We start from the raw sequence: 25,652 nt of genomic DNA, 5'->3' as shown, positions 1-25,652 counted from the left end.
AAGTTTGTAAGCAAATTCTGTATGGTTCCTTTTTTGGAAGGAGCTAAAGAAATTTTGCAATTTGATGTTACTTTTTAACTATAGTAGATAGTGTTACCTTTTCTCTTTTAAAAAAATGTTAGTGAGATAAATTCATCATAATTTTTTTTATTGTAAAACCTTCGCAAATTGACAATTTTGAAATGTAATATAGAAAGACCTTAAGTCTGCGCATCTTGAGATTGATTACGCTAAATACTGTTTGGATAGGCATACCTATTTTGAAATTCAGTCTGAAAGTCCATTTTTGATTTCACAGGAGCATTTATGATATTTCAAACCAGTCACATGTAAAGTAAGGAACATTTTTGGTCCATAAAATATTAATAAGCTTAAATAATGAAAGTAACAATTAATTCCTTAATAAATATTTAAGCATATAAGTAAGGAGTTATGTAAGTAATGAGTCATGTTTTAAGACTGGTTGGGGATATGGACTGTATGGTCAGCACCCTCATGAATTTGTTTCTTTGAAGCCTCCCGAGGTCTGTAGTATGATAACATATTACTAGAGCTACAGAGAACCAAAATGCATTAAAAAGACAAAACTAAATTTGTGCCAGTTCAAAGAGGCTAATGATTTAACTTAATATTTTTGCAAAGTCCTTTAAGTAGTTCCTTAAGTGAAACCAGGTTTCTCTGTTTCTGGTATTAACTGCATTGCTAGTGACTTCAGAATTTTTCCAGATATTTTTCAAGGTATCAATGGCTAGGTTAAATTTAAAAAATGGCTTTAAAATATTTAAGCTCAATGAAATTTGCAAGAGTCCAGTTTCATATTAAACTCGCTGAAGCTTAAATGAAAAAAAAACCTTAGAGGTATGAATGAATATTAATTGCCTGAAAATTTATTTCAAAGGATAACAAAATGCATCTATTCAATTGAGATAGTTTTTGTTGCTTAACTAATTTACATCACATACCTGTATGTCATACAGTATGGAGAGCTTGGTTAAATTTAAAAGTACAGTGAATATCAAGAGTGAAATTACAGAATGTGCTTGGAAGAGTGTGAAGAGAGAGAGAAACAACAACATTTATTTATATAGCACATTTTCACACATGAATGTAGCTCAATTTGCTTCAGTATAACAAGGGCTAAACAGAGTTACAAAACAAAAGTAAAAAAAAGTAAAACCTAGAGAAATTGTTTATAAAAAGGTTACATGAAGAGAAGAAATTGGAAACAAAGTCCAACAAATGTTACGGTCATGGAGAAGAGGAAAACAATCTCCAGCAAATTGGGTACGGGAGAAAATAAACCTTTAGGTGTTTTAAGCACCAAATATCACCCAGCCCTCTCTTTGCATTCTATAACCCATAAACATGTCACCATCATGAAGATACTCTTGTGAAAGTTTCTTCATCTTCCCACAATCTCAGGTAGCCGAGCATACATTGATCAGGTGGTGGCCACCACCTAGCACCAGAAAAAACATAATACACAAAAGTGGTTATTAAACAATAAATATAGGAACAAACTGAAAATAAGAAAACATCTGCCTTTTTGGATATGGGTAAGAATCATGCTTTATCACAATACCTGAATCTCTCAGGATGTTCAAACAATTTCACATATTATATTTTAGATTATTTTACTTTGTCATTCCTGAAATTATTTTCTTCATTTTCTTTAGTCAAGTTTTATTTGCTCCAAAATGTATGCATTACAGAAGAAGGTATATGATGGAAACATAGACTTCAGTTAAACAAACTACAAGATTTAAAGACGTCATAAAGTTGCTCCCAATATAATGTGCATATACAAACAAGTCCTTGGCAGAGTTGCTAAGTATTAGATTGTTAGTGTAATCTATACTAAAAGGCAAAGCCCTCCCTCCCTCACACACTTCCCGTGTAGGTAGAAGGCTGAAATTTGGAAGGGTCATTCCTTACAGCCTACTTACAAAAGTTAGGCAGGTTTCATTTCGAAATTCTATGCGTAACGGTCATAACTGGAACCCACTTATGTGCATATATACCGGCCATAGCCTGCAGGTCGGTCGCCGTGTGAGGCAGAGTTGCGTCCCTCATCGTCACGCCTCCCACGTAATCACGTGAACTGACTGTGAACGCAGTACGTAGAGAACAAGGAAGAGCACTGAACAAAAAACGCATTACATAATTGAGAAGGCAGCAAAAGAATATCAAGCGAGTGACGCACACAAGCATATTCTTAAGTTCAGCTAATGCGGAAACAAAGCATGGTGTAAACCGTAGGTTTAAATTAAGTTTATAGACACGCTCCCACTGACGTTTGTCATGCCTAAGACGAATACGATATTAATGAGGTAAAAGTTTAATGAGAAGACACGAGGTATAAAACGAGACTTCGGATCACTTTGTAACAGAGTTAAAATTGCTGTAGCGAGAAACTTAAGTGCCGGGTCTTTGCTAACATTAAATAAAGCCATGGACAAAGCAAGATCACACAAGAGAGCGGCTCATGTGAACGCAGTACGAGTGATCACTTCGATGAATCAAACCTGTTCAAAAAACGCATTACACAATTGAGAAGGTAGCAAAAGAATATGATGCGAGTGACACATACCAGCATATTCATGAGTGCAGCTACTTCGGAAACAAAGCATGGTGTAAACCTAAAGTTTAAATTAAGTTCATAGACAGGCTGCCGCTGGCATTTGTCATGCCCACGACGAATACAATATTCGTGGGATACAAGTTTAATGAGAGGATGCAGGGTATAAACGAGAGTTTTGATCACTTTGTAACCAAGTTAAAATTGCTGGTGAAGGACTGTGCTTATGCAAATTCCGAGAGACTGTTTGTGGGGGGATTGACAGTTAAGGCGGGTGGGGGAGTCACGTCATCATCTCCCCTCCCATTCACCTCATTTCATTTACTTCATTTCGCTCCGAGCTGAGCTCTGCAGCTAACGCGGTCTTGCAGAAAAATCCACAAGTTAATACACATGCTGTCTCTAGAGTTTCTCCACACTCTGAATCCTCCAGGCACTACTGAGCATAATCTGATTCTGAGGGTTGGGACACCAATAATGTTATTGAAACCTTACAGCCACCGAGACTTAACAGTAACAGCATGAGACTTCAGGTCACGTATCTGCAAAAGAACCTAATTGAGGCAACTATTTTTACTGGCAGTTGCTCAGGGGAGAGAGTTTGTATTCCTCGCATCCCTGTTATACCCTCTGATCTCCCATTTCAATTAAAATGCCTCCAATTTCCAGTAAGGCTCTGCTTTGCAATGACAATTAATAAGTGTAAGGAATAGACCCTACAAAAGGTTGCCATTGATTTGAGGCAAGATTGCTTTTCTCCTGGACAACTATACATTGCATGCTCAAGAGTAAGCTCGCACAGCTTGGTCATATTACAACCGGAGTGCTGAACTGACAATGTTGTATAAAAAGAGATCCTTAACAAATAATTATTGGTATATTTTTAACCTCAGTTTAAAAAGGTTTTCTTTTCTTCTTAATAAAAATTTAAAAGCAGTACTTCACCGCTGCAAAGCGTGGGGATTTTGCGAGATATATATAGATACTAGCAAAATACCCGCGCTTCGCAGCAGAGAAGTAGTGTGTTAAAGAAGCAATGAAAAGAAAAGGAAACATTTTGAAAAAAACGTAACCTGATTGTCAATGTAATTGTTTTGTCACTGTTCTGAGTGATGAGTGTTGTTGTCATATATATATATATATATATATATATATATATATATATATATATATTTACACACACACATAAACATATATATATATACATATCTATACATATACACATATATACATACATATATATCTACATATATACACACACACACACACACACACACACATATATATAAACATATATATATATATATATATATATATATACATATACATACATATCTCCATATATACACACACAGCTATTTCGTATCAGTGCAATACGCTGTTTGTTAAAACGGTTGACTCCGCTCTTACGTGCAATAACAAATCAAATCATTCAGTTGTCTTTGCTCATATGTCATTTTAGAGCTGCACGCCTGGCATCTTTTTTTGGCCACAAGTTCGTTTCTGTTTGGTGTGAGGTTCTGTGTTGTGGAGATTCTCAGGATGGATTGCAGGTGCTCATCAGTGAGGCGACTCCTGTGTGCTGTTTTGTTAGTCTTTATCACTGAGAAGAGCTTCTCACACAGATATGTGCTACCAAACATGCACAAGGTTCGAGCCGCATGTAGACGGACTTTTTTTGTTCTTCAAAGTCACCAAAGCGCCGTGCAAACTCAGTGTGCAATAACTCTAGCTTCACAATAACTTGCAGCATCATAAGGTAGACTTAACGCGATTAGTGTTCGGCAAGGCAGCTGAAGCGCTGCATTATGGGATCTGTAGTTTATTGTGTTACCAGCGCTTCATATACCCGGGCTTTAATAACAATAATACAGTATATAAAATGATCTCGCGGGCCTGATATAATTACGCGGGCCGGATGTGGCCCGCGGCCCTTGAGTTTGACACATATGGACTAAATAGAACTTGAAAAGATATATTTTTTCAAATGTGATCGCGTAATTCAGATAGAGTTGACGCGCACTACAGCCTGCATGCCTCAATTATTCATCCTCCCCTCGCCCTTACTTTTTTACCGTTCATCTAATGAATACACTGAGTATGGCTTTACGAAAACAATCATTGATGGCGAATAAAGTATCCATTATTCGAGTAAGTAGATCGGGTTATATATATATATATATATATATATATATATATATATATATACATATATATATACCCGTGTCGCATGAGAAGTAGTGTGTTAAAAAGGTAGAAAAGAAAAGGGAACATTTTAAAAATAACGTAACATGACTGTCAATATACAGTATTTGTTTTGTGAGTGTTACTGAGTGTTGCTGTCATCAAGGATTTGATTATCATTATTTCTTTCAATCAGGTTCGTATTTGTAGGATGTGTTGTGTTGAAGTTACATTCCGTGTTTGTCAATCGTTGTAAAGATGACAGGTTTCATTCATCGATTCGTTTCTTACTGCATCAATAAACAGCTCGTCTTCTTCTTTATCTGAGACCTGACACACTGCATGCACAGGTTTTTACACTGTCTTCCTTTAGCGGGACATTGACTTTTTCCACCGTGTGCTTTGTTTCGCAGTAGCTGGATTTATGAATATGCTTATCAGGCGCTTCATATTTTTGCTGCCTTTTCAATTGTGTAATTCGGTTTTTGTTCAGCGCTCTTTGGAACTGTTGCTTTTTATCTGTGCACTGCGTCCGTTCACGTGAGCCACTCGGTGTACATGCATCGAAGGTTCCCAGCTGTGCTGGTGCCATCTCGTGCTATGTCCATGGCTGTATTTAATGTTACCTTAGTCCTGGCACTTAAAACTTTCTCTCGCAGTTTACGCTGAGTTTGTGTCAAACACCACCCTGACCATCTCATCTTTCTCTCCATAAGCACAGTCCTTCACCCGTGAATATTTACCCGTGGCAGTTTGCTATTGGATTGCCGCTGACGGACGGCCTTATATGGGCAGGCACTAAATTACAAACGCCAGCGGCAGTCTGTCTATGAACTTAATTTAAAGTGTAGGTTTACATCATGCTTTGTTTCCGAAGTAGCAGAACTCATGAATATGGTTGTATATGTCACTCGCTTCGCTTCTTATTGTTTAGCTGCCTTCTCAATTATATAATGCATGTTTTCTTAAGCGCTTTTTTGAGCTCTTCCTGGTTTTCTATGTACTGCGTGATTACGTGGGAGGCGTGATGATGTCACACGAAACTCCCCCCCGGCGTTGAAGCTCATCTCCATTACAGTAAATGGAGAAAAACTGCTTCCAGTTATGACCATTACGCGTAGAATTTCGATATAAAACCTGCCCAACTTTTGTAAGGAAGCTGTAAGGAATGAACCTGCCAAATTTCAGCCTTCCACCCACACGGGAAGTTGGAGAATTAGTGATGAGTCAGTGAGTGAGTCAGTGAGTGAGTGAGGGCTTTGCCTTTTATTAGTATATATATATATATATATATATATATATATATAGATATAGATATATATATAGATATATAGATAGAGATAGATATAGAGATAGAGATAGATATAGATATATAGATATATATATATATAGATATATATATACACTGTGTGCACAATTATTAGGCAAGTTGTATTTTTGAGGATTAATTTTAATATGGAACACACACAGTGCTATCAGTCAATCCAAAATGTTAATAAACCTGAAACCTGAATGTTTCACAACGGAAATGTGAGTGTGAACATCATCAGGGGAATACATATGTGCGCACAATTATTAGGCAACTATTAGTGTGCAGAGTTATTATGCAACTAAAGGAAAAATGAAAATTTTCCCATCTCACTTGTTTATTTTCATCTGTTATAGTGAGAATAATAAACAAACACCTCAAAATTTACAAATAAACATCTGACATTTCAAAAATCAATGACCAATATAGCCACCCTTCTTTCCAACAACAGTCATAAGCCTTTCCATTCATGGAGTCTGTCAGTTTCTTGATCTGTTGACGATCAGCTTTTTGTGGAGCAGTGACTACAGCCTCCCAGACACTCTTCAGAGAGGTGTATTGTTTTTCTCCCCGTAAATCTAGCGTTTAAGAAGTGCCCACAAGTTCTCGATAGGGTTTAGGTCAGATGAGGAAGGGGCCATGTCATTATTCCTTCATCTTTAAGGCCTTTACTGGCTGGCCACGCAGTGGAGAACTTCGATGCAAGTGATGGGGCATTGGCCTGCATAAAAATCATGGTCTTTTTCCTGTATCACTGTTTGAAGAAAGTGTCTTCGAAAAACTGGCAGTAGGTTTGGGAATTGATTTTGAGTTAATCTTTAATGCAAAAAGGTCCAACTAGCTCATCTTTAAAAATACCAGCTCATACCAGTACCCCACCTCCACGTTGGAGTGGCGCTCTGTGCCCATTACTGATCCACAGGTCCATCCATCTGGTCCATCAAGAGTCACTCTCATCTCATCGGTCCATAAAACCTTTGAAAAAATCTGTCTTCAGATATTTCTTGGCCCAGTTTTGACGTTTCAACTTATGTTTCTTGTTCAGTGGTGGTTGGGTTTCAGCCCTCCTTACCTTGGCCATGTCTTTGAGCACTGAACACCTTGTACTTCTGGGCACTCCAGGTAGGTTGCAGCTCTGGAATATGAAAGTACTGGAGGATAATGGGTTCCTGGTAGCTTCACGTTTGATTCTTCTCAAATCTTTGGCAGCTAATTTGCGTCTTTTGTTCTCAACACGTTTCTTGCGACCCTGTTGACTATTTGCAACAAAATGTTTGATGGTTCTGTGATCACACACCAATATCTTAGCAATTCCAAAAGTGCTGCATCCCTCTGAAAGACTTTTTACAATTTTTGACTTTTCAGAGTCAGTTAAATCTCTTTTTTGGCCCATTTTGCCCGAGGAAAACTAGCTGCCTAATAATTCTGCACACCTTGATATAGGGTGTTGATCTCCTTAGGCCACACCCTCCCTCATTACACAAATACACATCACCTGACGTGCTTAAATCCAATAAGCATTCAAGTTAATACAGCTTGGAGTTGGAATATACGCATTAAAAATGATGATATGGTCATATGGTATGTATGTATGTGTGTATATATATATATATATATATATATATATATATATATATATAGAGAGAGAGAGAGAGTGTGGCTGGCACAGACAGGCGGCGACATATTTTCACCAACACACTTTATTTACACTATTTACAAGTTTAGTGCACTCCACGCAACCCCAGTGCCTTCAGCACCGAATCCCCCAAAAGTCCAGGGCCCACAGTCACTGTGCCTTTCCTCTGGCCGCCTCCTGTCCTCTATCCAGCTCCGTCTTCTGCCTCCCGACTTCCACCGCCGACTGAAGGGAGGCGGCCCCTTATATCCTGCTCCCGGATGAGCACCAGGTGTTTCCGGCATTCCTTCCTTGGCCACGCCCCAGCGTGGCGGAAGTGCCGCTGTCCTCCGGCAACTCTCTGGCGCCACAATAAGTCTTCCCCAGCACTTCCTGGTGTGGCGGAAGTGCTGGGCTCAAAATTCCTCAGGCTCCAGGCGCCGCCTGGCGGTGCCACGAGGCCCCAGGATTGGGCTTCCAAGCCCTCTACCCGTGGCCCCCTATACAACCAGGCGTCGCCCCTTGCGATCTGGAGGCGCAAGCCCTCCTCTGGTCTTCCTGGCGTCCCGGCCGGGCTCCATCCCAGCCGGAACCACCACGGGATAAACCGGCATGGCGCCGCCTGGCGTGACCTCGGGTCCCCAGGGTTGGGCTTCTAAGCCCTGTACCGAGGCCCCAACACAACCAGGACGGACGCCCCCTCGTGGTCTGGAGGAGGCACAAGTCCTCCTCTCGTCCTCCTGGGCGTCCCGGCCGGGGACCACAGTGCCCCACCACCAGCGAGGACACGTGGGTCCGAACGACACAACCCGAAAGGGCAGCACGTCCCCGGAGAGGGTCCTACTATGTCCCCAGGGTCCATCACGGCACCCTGGGACATCTTTCTTCGGCACCCCCACCGACGAAAACGTGCCCCTCTGTACCCGAGGCCCCCAACACAACCAGGACGGGCGCCCCCTCAGCGGTCTGGAGGAGGCACAAGCCCTCCTCTCATCCTACAGGCAACTCTCCGGGCGCCACAATAAGTCTTCCCCCCAGCACTTCCTGGTGTGGCGGAAGTGCTGGGCTCCAGGGTTCCTCAGGCTCCAGGGCGCCGCCTGGCGGTGGCCACGGGCCCTACAGGATTGGGCTTCCAAGCCCTCTACCCGTGGCCCCTATACAACCAGGCGTCGCCCCTTGCGATCTGGAGGAGGCGCAAGCCCTTCTCTGGTCTTCCTGGCGTCCCGGCGGGCTCCATCCCGGCCCGGAACCACACAGGATAAACCGGCATCAGCGCCGCCTGGCGGTGACCTCGGGGCCCTACAGGGTTGGGCTTCTATGCCCTGTACCCAAGGCCCCCAACACAACCAGGACGGACGCCCCCTCGCGGTCTGGAGGAGGCACAAGCCCTCCTCTCGTCCTCCTGGGCATCGGACCACAATAGATATAGAGATATATATATATATATATAGAGAGATATATAGATATAGATATAGATATATATATATATATATATATATATATATATATATATATATATATATATATATATATATATATATATATATATATATATATATATATATATATATAGAGAGAGAGAGATACAGTGAACCCTCGTTTATCGCGGTTAATCCGTTCCAGACTCTACGTGATAAATGAATTTTATAAAATAGGATTCTTTATTTATAAATAAAATATTTTACAGTTAGAGTATAGAAAACCTGTTTACGACCTTCTAAATACGTTTAACATTATTAGAGCCCTCTAGACATGAAACAACACCCTTTAGTCACCATTACACTCGTATTACTCAATATATTAGACAAAATAAGAGAAAGTAAGACATATTAGACGTTACAAATATCATATTACTAGGAGCACTCACCTTTTAAGGCAACCGACTTTTATCTTCAATTATTGTCGCTCCATGTGTACATCAGGCATGTAAGTGTAGAGAATGAGAACATCAAAGTGTCCATTCATAACATCTTTTTTTATCCCCTCAAGTGCCTGTCCAAAGTCATACAATGTCAGCCCGAATCTGTACCGCTAAAGACGGAGTTTCATGCACTAAATAAGCTATAGATGAGAATAAGCAAGCACCATCTCCCCTGATATTTACTACACGGTGAAGCATTTGTACTCCATCAACTTTAATTATTTCCAGAGATATAATTTTTTCTATTTTTCCAGCATGCGCACAAAACAAGGAGCGATGAGAGCACCAGAACTCTGCTCACATCGCGTAAACCGTACCTCAAGCCACAAGTAGTAAGTCTGTAATAAGCGGAATACCACTATGCTTTGCACTCATGGGACGGAAGGACAATCCCGAACACTTTTCTATAGTAGATTATTGTACTGTACATTTAATTGCACACAACCACTAACCTATGAAGGCACGACCTCTCTCTCTCTCTCTCTCTCTCTGAGTGCAAGGGAAAAATAATAAATTATAGTCTATAAGTTATTAAACAGTAAAACATTAACGTTTTAAGAAGTACAGGTACATTGAAATTACATTTTCTATGTGAACGTTCAAATTTGTGCCTCTGGTAATGTGCCTTACCGGCATTTAAAGAAAATTAGTTTTGTGTCCTCTGCAGTGTTAAGAGAAAGGCTTTGGTTTGGGATAAAAGGAAAAAGGTGTAAAGAAAGGAAAGTTGCCTTTTTCTTTTATATAGTATAGAGATGTGTTAAGCTGGCGTTATGATAGCGCCTTTTGGGGACAGTCGCGGTGGGTCTTGTGTAGACTGGTGAGGCGTCCCGCCATTAATCGGCTGTGATGGCACGGTCAGTCCTCCACTCCTGTGCGTGTCTTCATAATCCGAGGTGAGGACCTCATAATCGTATACGTGCAAAAGAAAGTGTGAATCGCCTTAATATTATTTTGCCGTGTTGTAGAAAAGGGGTCCTGTGTTTGCAGTTGTCTGGGCTATAGCGCAGGGGGAGGATGAAAAAATTTAAAGTGCTCACTTTGACTTAATGCAGAAGCGCAGTCAGCGTCTCAAAGGCCGGCACAGCTATGCACGCGTGCTGGCTGCTCGACTTTTGCTGGGCAGGAGACCCCAGTTTTTGCAGACACGTTCATGATATCAAAAGTCTCAGCGCTCTTTGGAGGTCATTCATATATATATATATATATATATATATATATATATATATATATATATATATATATATAGCAAAATACCAGCGCCTAGAGCGGAAAGTAGTGTGTTAAAGTAATGAAAAGAAAAGGAAACATTTTAATAATAGCGTAACATGATTGACATTGTCATGAGTGTTGCTGTCATATATATGCCTGCCTAAATAAGTCACCCTCGCTTTGCTCTTACTTTTTACCGTTCATTTAATCATGGCTAGTGGCGGAAAAATTATAAAATGGAAGGAGGATGGCTTTACCAAAACAATTATTGATGGCGAATCGATTATTCATAAAGCTTGAATTGGTGATCTGTTTTTCTGTGTTAACCTCATATTTTTCATACTTCTTCTCAAACTAAGGTGGTGCGAGGGTAAAATGAATCGGGATCGCTGATCAATGTAATCGGTGTACCAGGAAATCATGCATTGACAAAAGCTCCCCTTTGCTTGTAATGCAAAGTGTGATTAAATGCATTATTTTTAACGCGTTATGGAGCACATGCATGAAGCTTCTCAGCTGTGCTTGTGCTAAGAAAAGGAAAGATTTTAAAAATAACGTAACTTCGATTGTCAATGTGACCTTTTGTAAGTAGTGCCTGGAGGATTCAGTGTGGAGAAACTCTAGAGACAGCGTGTGTATTAACTTGTGGATTATTCTGTGAGTATTTGGTGGCAGTCTGACGAAGTTGCTTGAGGAAGGCGCTTGAGCTCAGCTCAGAGCGAAATGAGATGAATGGGAGGGAGATGATGGCGTGACTCCCCACCCGCCTTAACTGTCAATCCCCACAAACACAGTCTCGAATTTGCATAAGCACACCCCTTCACCTACAATTTTAACTTAGTTACAAAGTGATCAAAACTCGTTTATATCCTCGTCCTCTCATTAAACTTGTATCCGCATTACCTGTGGGCATGTGAAGCGCCAGCGGTAGCCTGTCTATGAACTTAATTTAAAGTTTAGGTTTACACCTTGCTTTCTTTCCGAGGTAGCAGCACTCATGAATATGTTAGTATATGTCACTCGCTTCGCTTCTTATTGTTTAGCTGCCTTCTCAATTATATAATGCATGTTTTCTTAAGCGCTTTTTTTGGAGGTCTTCCTGGTTTTCTACGCACTGCGTTGACAGTCAGTTCACGTGATTACGTGGGAGGCGTGATGATGTCACGAAACTCCGCCCCCGTCTTTCCAGCTCAACTCTATTACAGTTAATGGAGAAAAATACCTTCCAGTTTGACCATTAGGTAGAATTTGAAATGAAACCTGCCCAACTTTTGTAAGTAAGCTGTAAGGAATGAGCCTGCCAAATTTCAGCCTTCCACCCACACGGGAAGTTGGAGAATTAGTGATGAGTGAGTGCGTGAGTGAGGGCTTTGCCTTTTATTAGTATAGATATATTTATATATATATAGATATATATATATATATATATATATAGGATATATATATATATATATATATATATATATATATATATATATATATATATATATATATATATATATATATATATATATATATATATATATATATATATATAATATATATAGATATATATATATATATATAGAGATATATATAGATATATATATATATATATAGAGATATATATATATATATATATATATATATATAGAGATATATATATATATATATATATATAGATATATATATATATATATATATATATAGAGAGATATATATATATATATAGAGAGAGATATATAGGTTTGGATTTTTTTTCTCCCTAAATAATAAAACCATCATTTAAAACTGCATTTTGTGTTTACTTGTGTTATATTTGACTAATGGTTACATGTGTTTGATGATCAGAAACATTTTGTGTGACAAACATGCAAAAGAATAAGAAATCAGGAAGGGGGCAGATAGTTTTTCACACCACTGTATATATACACACACAATGGTGTGAAAAGATAGATAGATAGATCTCTATAAATATATAAACTGCTCAAAAAAATTAAAGGAACACTTTGAAAACACATCAGATCTCAATGGGAAAAAGAAATCCTCCTGGATATCTATACTGATATAGACTGGGTAATGTGTTAGGAACGACAGGATGCCACATCGTTTGATGGAAATGAAAATGATCAACCTACAGAGCCCTGAATTCAAAGACGCCCCAAAAATCAGAGTGAAAAAATTATGTAGCAGGCCAGTCCATTTTGCCAAAATTTAATTGCAGCAACTCAAAATTGTACACAGCACTTTGTATGGCCCCTGTGTTCTTGTATACATGCCTGACAACATCAGTGCATTGCTTCTAATGAGATGACAGATGGTGTTGTGGGGGATCTCCTCCCAGATCTGGACCAGGGCATCACTGAGCTCCTGGACAGTCTGAGGTGCAACCTGGTGGCATTGGATGGACCAAAACATAATGTCCCAGAGGTGTTCTATTGGATTTAGGTCAGGAAAGTGTGGTGGCCAGTCAATGGTATCAATTCCTTCATCCTCCAGGAACTGCCTGCATACTCTCACCACATGAGGCCAGGAATTGTCGTGCACCAGGAGCCACTGTACCAGCATAGGGTCTGACAATGGGTCCAAGGATTTCATCCTGATACCTAATGGCAGCCAAGGTGCCTTTGTCAAGCCTGTAGCGGTCTGTGTGACCCTCCATGGCTATGCCTCCCTAGACAATCATTAACCCACCACCAAACTGCTCATGCTGAATGATGTTACAGGCAGCTTAATGTTCTTCATGGCTTCTCCAGACCCTTTCACTTCTGTCACATGCTCAGGGTGAATCTGCTCTCATCTGTAAAAAGCACAGGGCACCAGTGGTGCATCTGCCAATTCTGGTATTCTATGGCGAATGCCAATCGAGCTGCATGCTGCTGGGCAGTAAGCTCAGGGCCCATTAGAGGACATGGGGCCCTTGGGTCACCCTCATGAAGTCTTTCTGGTTGTTTGGTCAGAGACATTCACACCAGTGGCCTGCTGGAGGTCATTTTGTAGGGCTCTGGCAGTGCTCATCCTGTTCCTCCTTGCCCAAAGGAGCAGATACTGGTCCTGCTGATGGGTTATGGACCTTCTATGGCCCTCTCCAGCTCTCCTAGAGTAACTGCTTGTCTCCTAGAATCTCCTCCATGCCCTTGAGACTGTGCAGGGAGACACAGCAAACCTTCTGGCAATGACACGTATTGATGTGCCATCCTGGAGAAGTTGGACTACCTGTGCAACCTCTGTAGGGTCCAGGTATCGCCTCACGCTACCAGTAGTGACACTGACTGTAGCCAAATGCAAAACTAGTGAAGAAACAGTCAGAAAAGATGAGGAGGGAAAAATGTCAGTGGCCTCCACCTGTTAAACCATTCCTGTTTTGGGGGTCATCTCATTGTTGCCCCTCTAGTGCATCTGTTGTTAACACCACAGCAGCTGAAACTGCTACTTAACTGACCAGATTAATATCCCATAAGTTTCATTGACTTTATGGTATACTCTGATTAAAAAGTGTTCCTTTAATTCTTTTGAGCAGTATATATGTGTGTGTGTGTGTATGTGTATGTGTGTATGTGTATGTGTATGTGTGTATATGTGTATGTGTGTATGTGTGTATATGTGTATGTGTGTATTGTATGTGTATATGTATGTGTATGTGTGTATGTCTCTCTCTCTCTCTCTCTCGATATAGATATAGATGTATGTGTATATATATATATATATATATATATATATATGTGTGTGTGTGTGTATGTATATGACAGCAACACTCATAACAGTGACAAAACAATTACTTTGACAATCATGTTACGTTATTTTTAAAATGTGTCCTTTTCTTTTTCATAACTTCTTTAACACACTACTTCTCCGCGTCGATGCGCAGGTATTTTGCTAGTTAGATTATAAATTACACATTTATTAAAGAAGAATACACTGTATGTGAAGCCCTTTGAACAAAATTCAAATATTAGATCTTAAATCATTTGTGTGTGCAAGAATTAACTAACCATTTTTGTAGGTGTTAATAAAAGGTTGCCTCCCCATTTAGTCTTAGAGCAGTCTGAATTACCAGGGTATAACTCAGCAAGATGTTTAAAATACAGGATAAGTATATTAGGTAATGCTGACCAATAAGTGTCCTGTAGTTGTAATTAGTTAGTGGTGTATCTGTCGTCTGGATGCTCGCTTCCATAGTCCTAGTACCATTGTATGACTTTCCTAGCCTTGTCGTGTAAAATATTACTGGCCTGGAAATCCTATTCAGATTAATACTCTGCTACCATGAAGGTTCTTCTATTCTGTGATATTCAAACATTTTTGTTTGTATCAAGAAATCTAGTGTGTGCCCATTATAAATCAACTGCGATACATTACAACTATGCAGTGTTATTGTTCCCGTAGTATTTGTCTTCTTTAGATCACTACAACTACACATTTTTGGTTTTCAAAGTCTTCTGCATCATTGGCTGGAGTATCCTTTACTTGATTATTTATGAAGTCTCTTTCAGCATCACTGTTGTGCTTGCATAGCTCTCAGACTGGACTCCATGTTTCATTCAGAAAAAGTAGCATGAGCCTCCATTAATAATTTCAATATAATAATAAAAATCAGCTGAATGGTTCTTAGATCTTTGTCCTCCTTGATATACCCACAACACTATCGGATTACGTGCTGTTCGGGCTTTCAAGTATGCGACGCACCGCACGGGAAGCATATCGTATATCATTGAGGAGTTTGATTTAATACGTAATACGTGCTCTGATTGAGTAGCTTCTCAGCCATCTGCCAAAAGCTCCCTTGTATGAAATCAACTGGGCAAACCAACTGAGGAAGCATGTACCATAAATTAAAAGACCCATTGTCCGCAGAAATCCGCGAACCAGCAAAAAAATCCATGATATATATTTAGATATGCTTACATTTAAAATCCGCAATGGAGTGAAGCTACAAAATTCAAAGCGCAATATAGCGAGGGATCACTGTACATTAGAATTTGGATTTAACTGATGAGACAAACTTTTAAAGTCTAACACACTTACCATAACACCAAACCTCTGGTCATTTAGTTGGCATTTTGTGTTGAAACAATATATTAATATTGTGTAACTTAACCTCCTAACTAATGTAACTGACAATATGAAATCCTGGTTCAAAATAACATATTCTTGTATTTACAGGAAAAGCCGTATCAGTGTACTGAGTGTAACAAGGCTTTCAGCCAGAAGCGAGGTCTAGATGAGCACATGAGGACTCACACTGGAGAAAAACCATTCCAATGTGACGTAAGTCTCAAATAAATGGGGGTTTGGGAAGGAATGGTATTTCTGTATTATCAATCTTGTCAAATTCACTGATTCATGTCAAATAAAAAGTCCATTCTCTGAGATCTTTTCCTTTATCCTCTCCTAGCTACAGATTATTCATCTGTGGAATGAACAATTTCTTTAAATGGAAAACATACATTAGCATTTTTTTTTACAAATAAGAAGTTTGATTGTGATAAACTAAGACCGCATAAACAAAACACATCTGCTTATTAAACACTTCAAATTATATTCAATGGCTGTGCTGCTTTTATGTTTATCACTGATTTGCTAACACTGCAAAAGAACACACCTTCATAGATTCATTCTTGTCCAGTGAATGTCTGTCATTAACCAGTCTCCTTAATATGCCAGTCCTTTTTAGCATAATACTTATAATTAGTGTCATCCATGTTGACTGATTTCTGAAATAAAATGCATATCTCTGGGTCCACTGTTCTTGAGGCTGATCCTCCAATTAGCTGTGAACCACCCAATCTTACTGAAGTGGTGAACCAGGTGAGAGTAGGGAAGGCTGCAGGGATCTGTGGTATCCAGGGTGAACTTCTCCAGACTGGTGGTAAGGCTGTCGTCCTGGCATTGCTAGAAATCTTTGCTTCCATTCAGGAGACAGGCATCATCCCAACTGACTGGAAAGGGAACGGTGATCACCTGGATTACGACAACTACTTTGGAGAATCCTGGGGTACCGCCGGTTTGACTTTGTATTGAATGAGCGGTTGCTCATGGAGTCCCAAATGAGGCACATTACCTGCATTATGAGGTAACGTCAGTTACGGCACTATGGCTGTGCTATGTGGCGCGATTACCCGAGAGTGATCTGGCTCGCAGGATCCTCATTATTGAGGACCAGAGTGGCTGGAGCAGGCCAAGGGGATGCCCTCATAACACCTGGCTGCGGCAGATAGAGGGTCATTTCTGGAGGGTGGGACTGGGCTGCGTGTCTGCCTGGGGGGTTGCCAACCAGGACCCTGAGTTGTTTCATCGTGTGGTGGGTGCAGCAACTTGCTGTACCAGTGCATACTCCCCGACCTGACCTGTATTGTCATCCTTTGAACGACTGTGCCTTAAGTATAACCTTTCATCAGATCATATTTTTTTTTGCTACATACATGTTATATAGCTCTTGCTAAAAGAAACATTGCCAACATTCTCTGCTGCAGAACAAATTCTTTCCAGCTGCAATAAAAACATAGGTAGTATCTCCAGATTATGCAAATGTTTTTGAAAAAGTACACCTCTAGATAATTCTGAGACAGAACTGGGAAAAGGACCTTTCATAATGATTTTAATAAAATGGATGGACATCAGTCCAAGTAAGGTACAGTATACTCTTCTGCTTTCCATATAATGAAATAAATAAATATAATTTATCAAATTCAAACTTAATTCTGCCTTGTCATCCTTTATTAACAAGGTGGTGCAATATCTTATTCATTTGAAAGTGAGAACACACAACAATTTGTATTATTTACAATTTATTAAGGAAATGGTATCCTAGGAACCTTGACTTTGTTATTCTGAGTATCATAAATAGGCTGTCAGTTTTTTCATGATGAGATTCAGTCCTATACAATCGATATTGTTCATTTCAAAATATTCATAAGGAAAATAATATAACTTAACATGGTAAACAAAACCCAATTATGGAGCAGTAATTTACCAGTCATTGTGCTTTTAGTATGATATATGGAACAGTTAGAGAATTAATGATGCTATAATGATTTAAACAGATATTTGGCAGTTATGATTTCTGTAGTCTTTTATAGACACCAACAGCTTTGCCTTAATTTAGAGGTTTTCATCTGAAGTTCACTGACTGTCCTTATCTGTAATTAGATGCTTTGTTTAACACTAGAATTACCAGAGCCTACGACAAAACTCGTAAATCCGTCCCACCTTAAATCGCTTCCTAAAATCGTTCACAGCTGTCCACCAGCGTCTTTTGTCATCTAGATGTGCTGATAAAAATCAGGCTGCAAGCAGCCGGCTATTCCATCCCCCCGACTTAGAATGTGCACAAACTTCTCCCAGCTCATGCCTTGATTGACTTTCTGGGAGTGAAGTGGAGTTTTAGAGTGGAAATAATAGATCGTTGTTTGGAACACATGCATTTCATTTCTGTTCATTTCTACAGTAATCTGCGTAAACACATTGTTAAAACAGAAACGTTTTTTTATATTCTACTAGTAGATGACAAAATGTAGGCATAAACTATATAAATGTATGAAGCCTGAAGTATCAAAGAAATACTTTCACAAAAAATACAAATCTAACACAACAATTGCGCTTTTATTCAAAAATATAACTGCAGAAACAAAAAGCCGCCTTAACATGTGACATTGACACCCATTTATTATGACTGCCTCCGTGGCGCAATAGAGTCAGCTGATGACTGGGAATCAAAAGGTCGCAAGTTCGATCCTGCACCACTCCGTTTTGAGAAGTAAACTTAGTCTTAGTCTTATTATTACACCCCACCCCAACATCTGACACTGCTATTTTCACATAGATGCGCTGTAACAGAGGTAAACTCAGCTCCCTTCTACATCAGAGCAAGAATGCACATACCATTGCTTGCATACTAAAGTGTCAGCAGGCACTTTTCGTGGCATTACACACATTTTTGAGCATACCCTCTGCACACTACTTGTGACTTTAGTCTTTAGGAAGTAAGTAAATAAACGTAAATCATGTCATAAAATGATTTCTTCAAAACATTGAATGTTATTTATTTGGCACGGACATGTCTGCATGCACTTTTGTGGCATTTTGAGCTCCGATGTAGAAGGGAGCTGAGTTTACCTCTGTTACAGCGCGTCTATGTGAAAACAGCAGTGTCAGATGCGGGGGTGGGGTGTGTTTGGGCTCGTGAAGCGCTGCTGAGATAATAAAACTGACTAAAAAAACAAAGCTAACCTTTACAAGTATCATAAATTACACCGGCTGTTACAGACTGAAATCAAATGTATGTTTTTATTCTAAATTCTATTCTCAAAACGGAGTGGTGCAGGATCGAACCCGCGACCTTTTGATTCCCAGTCAGCAGCTGACTCTATTGCTCCACGGAGGCAATCATAATAAACGGGTGTCAATGTCGCATGTCAAGGCGGCTTTTTGTTTCTGCAGTTATATTTTTGAATAAAAGCGCAATTGTTTTGTTAGATTTGTACCTTTTGTGAAAATGTTTCTTTGATATTTGGACTTCAGGCTTTATACATTATATAGTTTATGTCTACATTTTGTCATCTACTAGTAGAATATAAAAACGTTTCTGTTTTAACAATTTGTTTACACAGATTACTGCAGAAATGGAACAGACATGAAATGCGTGTGTTCCAAACAACGATCTGTTATTTCCACTCTAAAACTCCACTTCACTCCCAGAAAATCAATCAAGGCATGAGCTGGGAGAAGTTTGTGCACGTTTTAAGTCGGGGGGATGGAATAGCCGGCTGCTTGCAGCCTGATTTTTATCAGGACATTTAGATGACAAAAGACGCTGGTGGAGAGCTGTAAACAATTTTAAGAAGCGATTTAAGGTGGGACGGATTTACGACTTTTTTCGTAGGCTCTGGTAATTCTAGTGTTAAGCAGATGATTTTAGCAGATTTGTTCCTATTTCTACATTCATTGTGCCATCACAGAAATAATCTGACATGATTGGTTTTATTTTTTCCAAAGAATGTATGCATTTTTTTGTTCATAAGTTGGTCATTTCCCTTTTTTGCAAAATAAATTTCTTTTCACAAAACCTTTTTCTCATGTTTTGTCTTTTCACTCCATTGATTCTCCCTGTCTGTTTCTCAGAGTCTCAGTCTACTACCAGATCCACATATTCCTGATTATTTAGCTTTTAATTCTTGCATTGAGAAGGAACCTTTTGTACATATTGAGGAGTATGTATGCCTTGGTATTAGAGAGAAATGTATTGTTGTACTGTTTAAGAAGACTCTTGCCCCCATCTACTGTACTGTCTACAGTACTCACTAAATTATAAGGAGCTTAATTTGTTTTCTCTGTATGTACAGTATGTGTGTATAGTGCCCTACACAATTATTGGCACCCCTTGTGAAACTTAAAAAAAAAAAAAAAAATCAGTTTGCCAACGAACCATCATCTTGCACTGAAAAAATTAGAAACATTTGACTTTTAATTGAAACAAGTTCATTCAAAGAAAAAACAGCCCTCATCAAGAAATAAATATTTTTAACAAAAACATATGTGCCACAATTGTTAGCACCCTTGCAAATGAATTACTCATTTTTACAGGGTGTGTCAATAATAGTGTAGAGCATATATATATATATATATATATATATATATATATATATATATATATATATATATATATATATATATATATATATATATATATATATATATATATATATATATATATATATATATATATATATATATATATATATGTATGTATGTATATATATATATATATATACGTTTATTTATATATATATATATATATATATACGTTTATTATATATATATATATATATATATATATATATATATATATACGTTTATTTATATATATATATATATATATATATATATACATATACGTTTATATATATATATATATATATATATGAAATTTTTGTAAATATTTTGTTATCTTTTCATGAAGAAATGACACTTTGATACAATGTAAACTAGTCAGTGTACAGCTTGTATAACAGTGTAAATTTGCTTTCCCTTTAAAATAACTCAACGCACAGCCATTAATGTCTAAACAGCTGGCAACAAAAGTGAGTACAACCCTAAGTGAAAAATGCCCAAATTGTGCCCAAAGTGTCAATATTTTGTGTGGCCACCATTATTTTCCAGCACTGCCTTAACTCTCTTGGGCATGGAGTTCACTAGAGTTTCACAGGTTGCCACTGGAATCCTCTTCCACTCCTCCATGATGACATCACAGAGCTGGTGGATGTTAGAGACCTTGCGCTTCTCCACCTTTCGTTTGAGGATGCCCCACAGATGCTCAGTAGGGTTTAGGTCTGGAGATATGCTTGGCCAGTCCATCACCTTTAGCCTCAGTTTCTTTAGCAAGGCAGTGGTCATCTTGGAGGTGTTTTTGGGGTTGATATCATGTTGGAATACTGCCCTGCGACCCAGTTTTCGAAGTGAGGGGATCATGCTCTGCTTCAGTATGTCACAGTACATGTTGGCATTCATGGTTCCCTCAATGAACTGTAGCTCCCAGTGCCGGCAGCACTCATGCAGCCCCAAACCATGACACTCCCACCACCATGCTTGACTGTAGGCAAGACACACTTGTCTTTGTACTCCTCACCTGGTTGCCACCCTACACGCTTGACATCTGAACCAAATAAGTTTATCTTGGTCTCATCAGACCACAGGAAATGGTTCCAGTAGTCCATGTCCTAAGTCTGCTTGTCTTCAGCAAACTGTTTGCGGGCTTTCTTGTGCATCATCTTTAAAAGAGGCTTCCTTCTGGGACGACAGCCATGCAGACCAATTTGATGTAGTGTGCGGCGCATGGTCTGAGCACTGACAGCTGCCCCCCACCCCCACCCCTTCAGCCTCTGCAGGAATGATGGTAGCACTCATACATCTATTTTCAAAAGACAACCTCTGGATATGAAACTGAGCATGTGCACTCAACTTCTTTGGTCGATCATGGCAAGGCCTGTTCTGAATGGAACCTGTCCTGTTACACCGCTGTATGGTCTTGGCCACCGTGCTGCAGCTCAGTTTCAGGGTGTTGGCAGTCTTCTTATAGCCTAGGCCATCTTTATGTAGAGCAACATTTTTTTTTTTTCAGATCCTCGGAGAGTTCTTTTCTATGAGGTGCCATGTTGAACTTCCAATGACCAGTGTGAGAGCGATAACACCAGCTTTAACACACCTGAGACCTTGTAACACTAACGAGTCACATGACACCGGGGAGGGAAAATGGCTAATTGGGCACAATTTGGATGTTTTTCACTTAGGGGTTTACTCACTGTTTAAAATTAATGGCTGTGTGTTGAGTTATTTTGAGAGGACAGCAGATTTACACTGTTGTTCAAGCTGTACACTGACTACAATGTATCAAAGTGTCATATCTTCAGTGTTGTCCCATGAAATGATATAATAAAATATTTACAAAAATGTGAGGGGTGTACTCACTTTTGTGAGATATATATATATATATATATAGTGTATCAGCTCCCCAAACCCAGGCAGGAAGACACAAGTACAAGGCAACACACGTTTATTTTTTTTGTGGTGCAGCACCTACTCCCCACTACTGAGCACAGTACAAAAGCACCAAAAGTAATGTTCAGTTCCTTCTTTCTTCTTCTCCTCTCACACTCTCTCTCTCTCTCTGTCATTGTGTAATGGTTATGTAGAAAATAATTAAAATAGACTAAGAATATAGTGAGTTGTGACTTGCAGCATAATGTTGCCTCATAGATGAAATACCCATTTAGAAACTGGAAATAATGTTTTCATTTCCCATGGGCATTTTTCACAGGTTTGTGACCTCTCCTTCAGTTTAAAGAAGATGTTGATTCGGCACAAGTTGACTCATAATCCGAACAGACCTATGGCAGAATGCCAGCTCTGCCACAAGAAGTTTACCAGAAATGATTACCTCAAAGTCCACATGGAAAATGTACATGGGGAAACAGACAGTTGAAACAGAAGTGAGGTGATCTCAACATACGGAGTGTTCTTTATGACATTTGTAGGTGACCCTCCAAATTTATTTTGAATCAGAAATGCCTGTATGGTGCCATGATATACTGGCATAATGCAGATTTTATCAGGTCTAGCATCCTTTTTGCCACTTTTTCAAAGATCTTTTAGATATATATATTCATTATTTCAGATTAGTTATTAATGAGAAAAATACATGTAAAGTCTTTTTCAATAATTTGTTTAATTTGCTTCAAACATTGACACATTTTAAGTAACTTGTTTTACCTCTTAGGTTTACCAAGTTATTCCCAACAGAAAATACGATAAGCAAGCGTTTTAACCCATTAATTGATTAACTTATCTGTGTGTAAATGAGTGCAGGAAAAGAAGTGCACAGCCACTGCAAAATGAGTATGTGATTCATATACATCTTTGAAAATTTTAAACCAGATAAAAACCAGCCCACATCCCATGAATATTAAAGACATCTTACATGAGCAAAATTAGTTGTTTCTGAGTTTTTTGCAAGTTTGGAATAAAAAAAATATTCTTTCTGCATCAGAATAGCATTTTCCTTACAATAGAGAAGTTGGTTTATTAGCATAAGAAAATATCTCAAATATTAATAACATGTTATATACAAACTTTGTAAATGCAGTAAAATAAATTTAAACATAAAACTGCCTATATTGTTTATTTAAGGAAAATGACCATAACTGGAGGTTTGAAAAATTAAATTTCTAGATAAAGCAATGAGACATACATTTTTATAACCAGTTCTGTGTTGAGTGTACCCTGTGTCTGTCCCTACAGCATCAGGTAGAAAACAGAAATCAATCCTATTTAGGACGGCCTTGTATCACAGGGTACACCCACTCAAACACATTCACGTCAGGTCTGTTTAGTGTCCATCTTATGACTTTGGATATGGAAGGATAATCAGAATGACTGTTTATTTATTTAAAAAAATAAATAAAAAACACAAAGGCATCGAAGGAACATGTGAAATTCACAAAGTAAAAGCAGTTCTAGCTACTGCGCCACTATATCTGTGCAGCCTTCACCTTCCATTATATTTACCATACAATCAATGGCTGCTTTAATTTAGGTACACTTCTCTTGTACCAGGTTGGACCCTCTTTTACCCCTATAACTCCTGAATATGTTGAAGAGTGGATTTATAAAGGTGCTGGAAGAATTTTTTAGGGATTTCAATCCATGCTGAGTCGATAGCATCACATACTTTCTCCAGATTTTTGGAACACACATTCATGCTATAAGTTATCTCATCCTAAAGGCACTCTGTTTATGGTAGGCCATTGGAGTAAACTGAATTCAGTTTCACATTTGAAGAACAGGTTTGAGACTATGCATGCTTCGTGACATTGTGCCTTGACATGCTGGAAATAACCTCTAGAAAAAGGACAAGCTGTGGCTCAACAATGGAAGTGCATGGTCATCAACAATTTCTGGGAACATTGTGGCACTAATGAAAACTAAGGTGGGCCATCTACATGTCACTTCCTGTTCTTGCTGACAGGAGTAGTACATGGCTTGGCCTTTTGTTGATGTAGCACATCCAGTTCAAGGTCAGATGTATTATGCATTCAGAGGTGTCCCTTTACATGAAATTGTTGAGCTGTAATATCCATTTTTATGATATTGTTATGTCAACTCATAAGAATTGTAAAACCTGTTTTTTTCCCATTAAACTTTGTTTTAAATAAAATGCTTCAGTTTAAGAGACTATATTTTGAAAGCTTACTTTTTCAAGCTTTATTTACATGTGTGTTTTTAATTTTTCCTGGTGTGGAAAAGGTTTTACATTTTTTTTCCATTTAATATTTGTGTGTTACACTGCCATTTTGAAAGCTTTGCATGTGGATAATAGGTTGCTAAAACACCTTGCCTGGTTGTTAAGGACCACCTCCCAAAAGGCACCAAAATTCACATCCCAAAGACTCGCTTCTAAATATCAGTACAGATCCAGTAGTCCAGTGTTTAAGATTATGGAATGGACCTGTGAACAAATGTGGTTTTGTGATTTAGATACTGGCATTCTGGTTTACAATTCATATCTTTCTCATCTCAACCCTAGTAAACAACTTGGCGCAATTCTTGTTTGACTGTAATAACTGTAATTTAGCCCTCTGGTTCTCACAGCATATCATAGTATCTTGAGAAACCTGCTTGGTTTTTGGTTTCTTTGCCAAAAGACTTACACAGAGCCTGCTTTGTTACTAATTACATCTTAACAGTTCCTGTCACTCTTACTCTAGTGATCAGGCTATTCAAAGGGGTCAGCTGGAGATAAGGATTGGTGGTTAGTGTCTTCGCTGCAGTCCAGCAGAGCTACTTCAGGTTTTCACAACTGCAGACCACTCTGTCCATTTCTCTCTGACCTCAAGTTGTTTTTGACCAGGAAATTGATGCTTGTGCGTTTTTATTTAGTGCACTATTCTTTATTAAAAAGTATAGAGACTGTAGTGCATGAAAATCGCAAAAGGCAGCAGATTCTAAGATGCTAAAATCCAGTCTGTTACCAGTGATCATACCACATTCAGTTCCAACGATAACATTTCTCAACTTTTTAAAATTTCTTTTTTTTGTTATTGAAAATTATCAAGGATCTATTAATTTTTTTAACTTTGTACGCTGGGACGCCTTAAGAACTATAATTGGAGGCAGAGTAGCCATTGCATGAGAATTAGGACTGAAAAAGCATGGTCATGTATGAGACAGAAAAGTGGGATGAATCTTGAAATTAACATCTTGTATAAAACTGGTCGAGCCTGTTTTGTGATGTTGTTAAAACTATATGGGTCCTTGTTTTCAGGATCCAATCCTCAACTAGCTATCCTGCACTTTTCTATAAAAC

General features: G+C 38.8%; 1 protein-coding gene across 3 annotated transcripts in view; it reads left to right on the top strand.

Annotated features, from left to right (window-relative positions):
• The window catches only part of prdm5 (PR domain containing 5), a 316,540-nt gene extending 292,037 nt beyond the window's left edge, over positions 1–24,503 (top strand). For all 3 annotated transcript variants that reach the window (XM_039751133.1, XM_039751132.1, XM_039751134.1), the window contains 2 exons: positions 15,959–16,063; positions 22,608–24,503. In XM_039751133.1, coding sequence (XP_039607067.1) covers positions 15,959–16,063; positions 22,608–22,772 — 270 coding nt within the window. In that variant the 3' untranslated portion in view covers positions 22,773–24,503. The remainder of the gene's footprint in view (positions 1–15,958; positions 16,064–22,607) is intronic.
• The last annotated feature ends 1,149 nt before the right edge of the window (positions 24,504–25,652 follow it).

The sequence above is a fragment of the Polypterus senegalus genome, chromosome 4, assembly GCF_016835505.1.
Source record: "Polypterus senegalus isolate Bchr_013 chromosome 4, ASM1683550v1, whole genome shotgun sequence".
Lineage (NCBI taxonomy): Eukaryota > Metazoa > Chordata > Cladistia > Polypteriformes > Polypteridae > Polypterus > Polypterus senegalus.
This window is presented reverse-complemented; position numbering and strand designations above follow the sequence as displayed.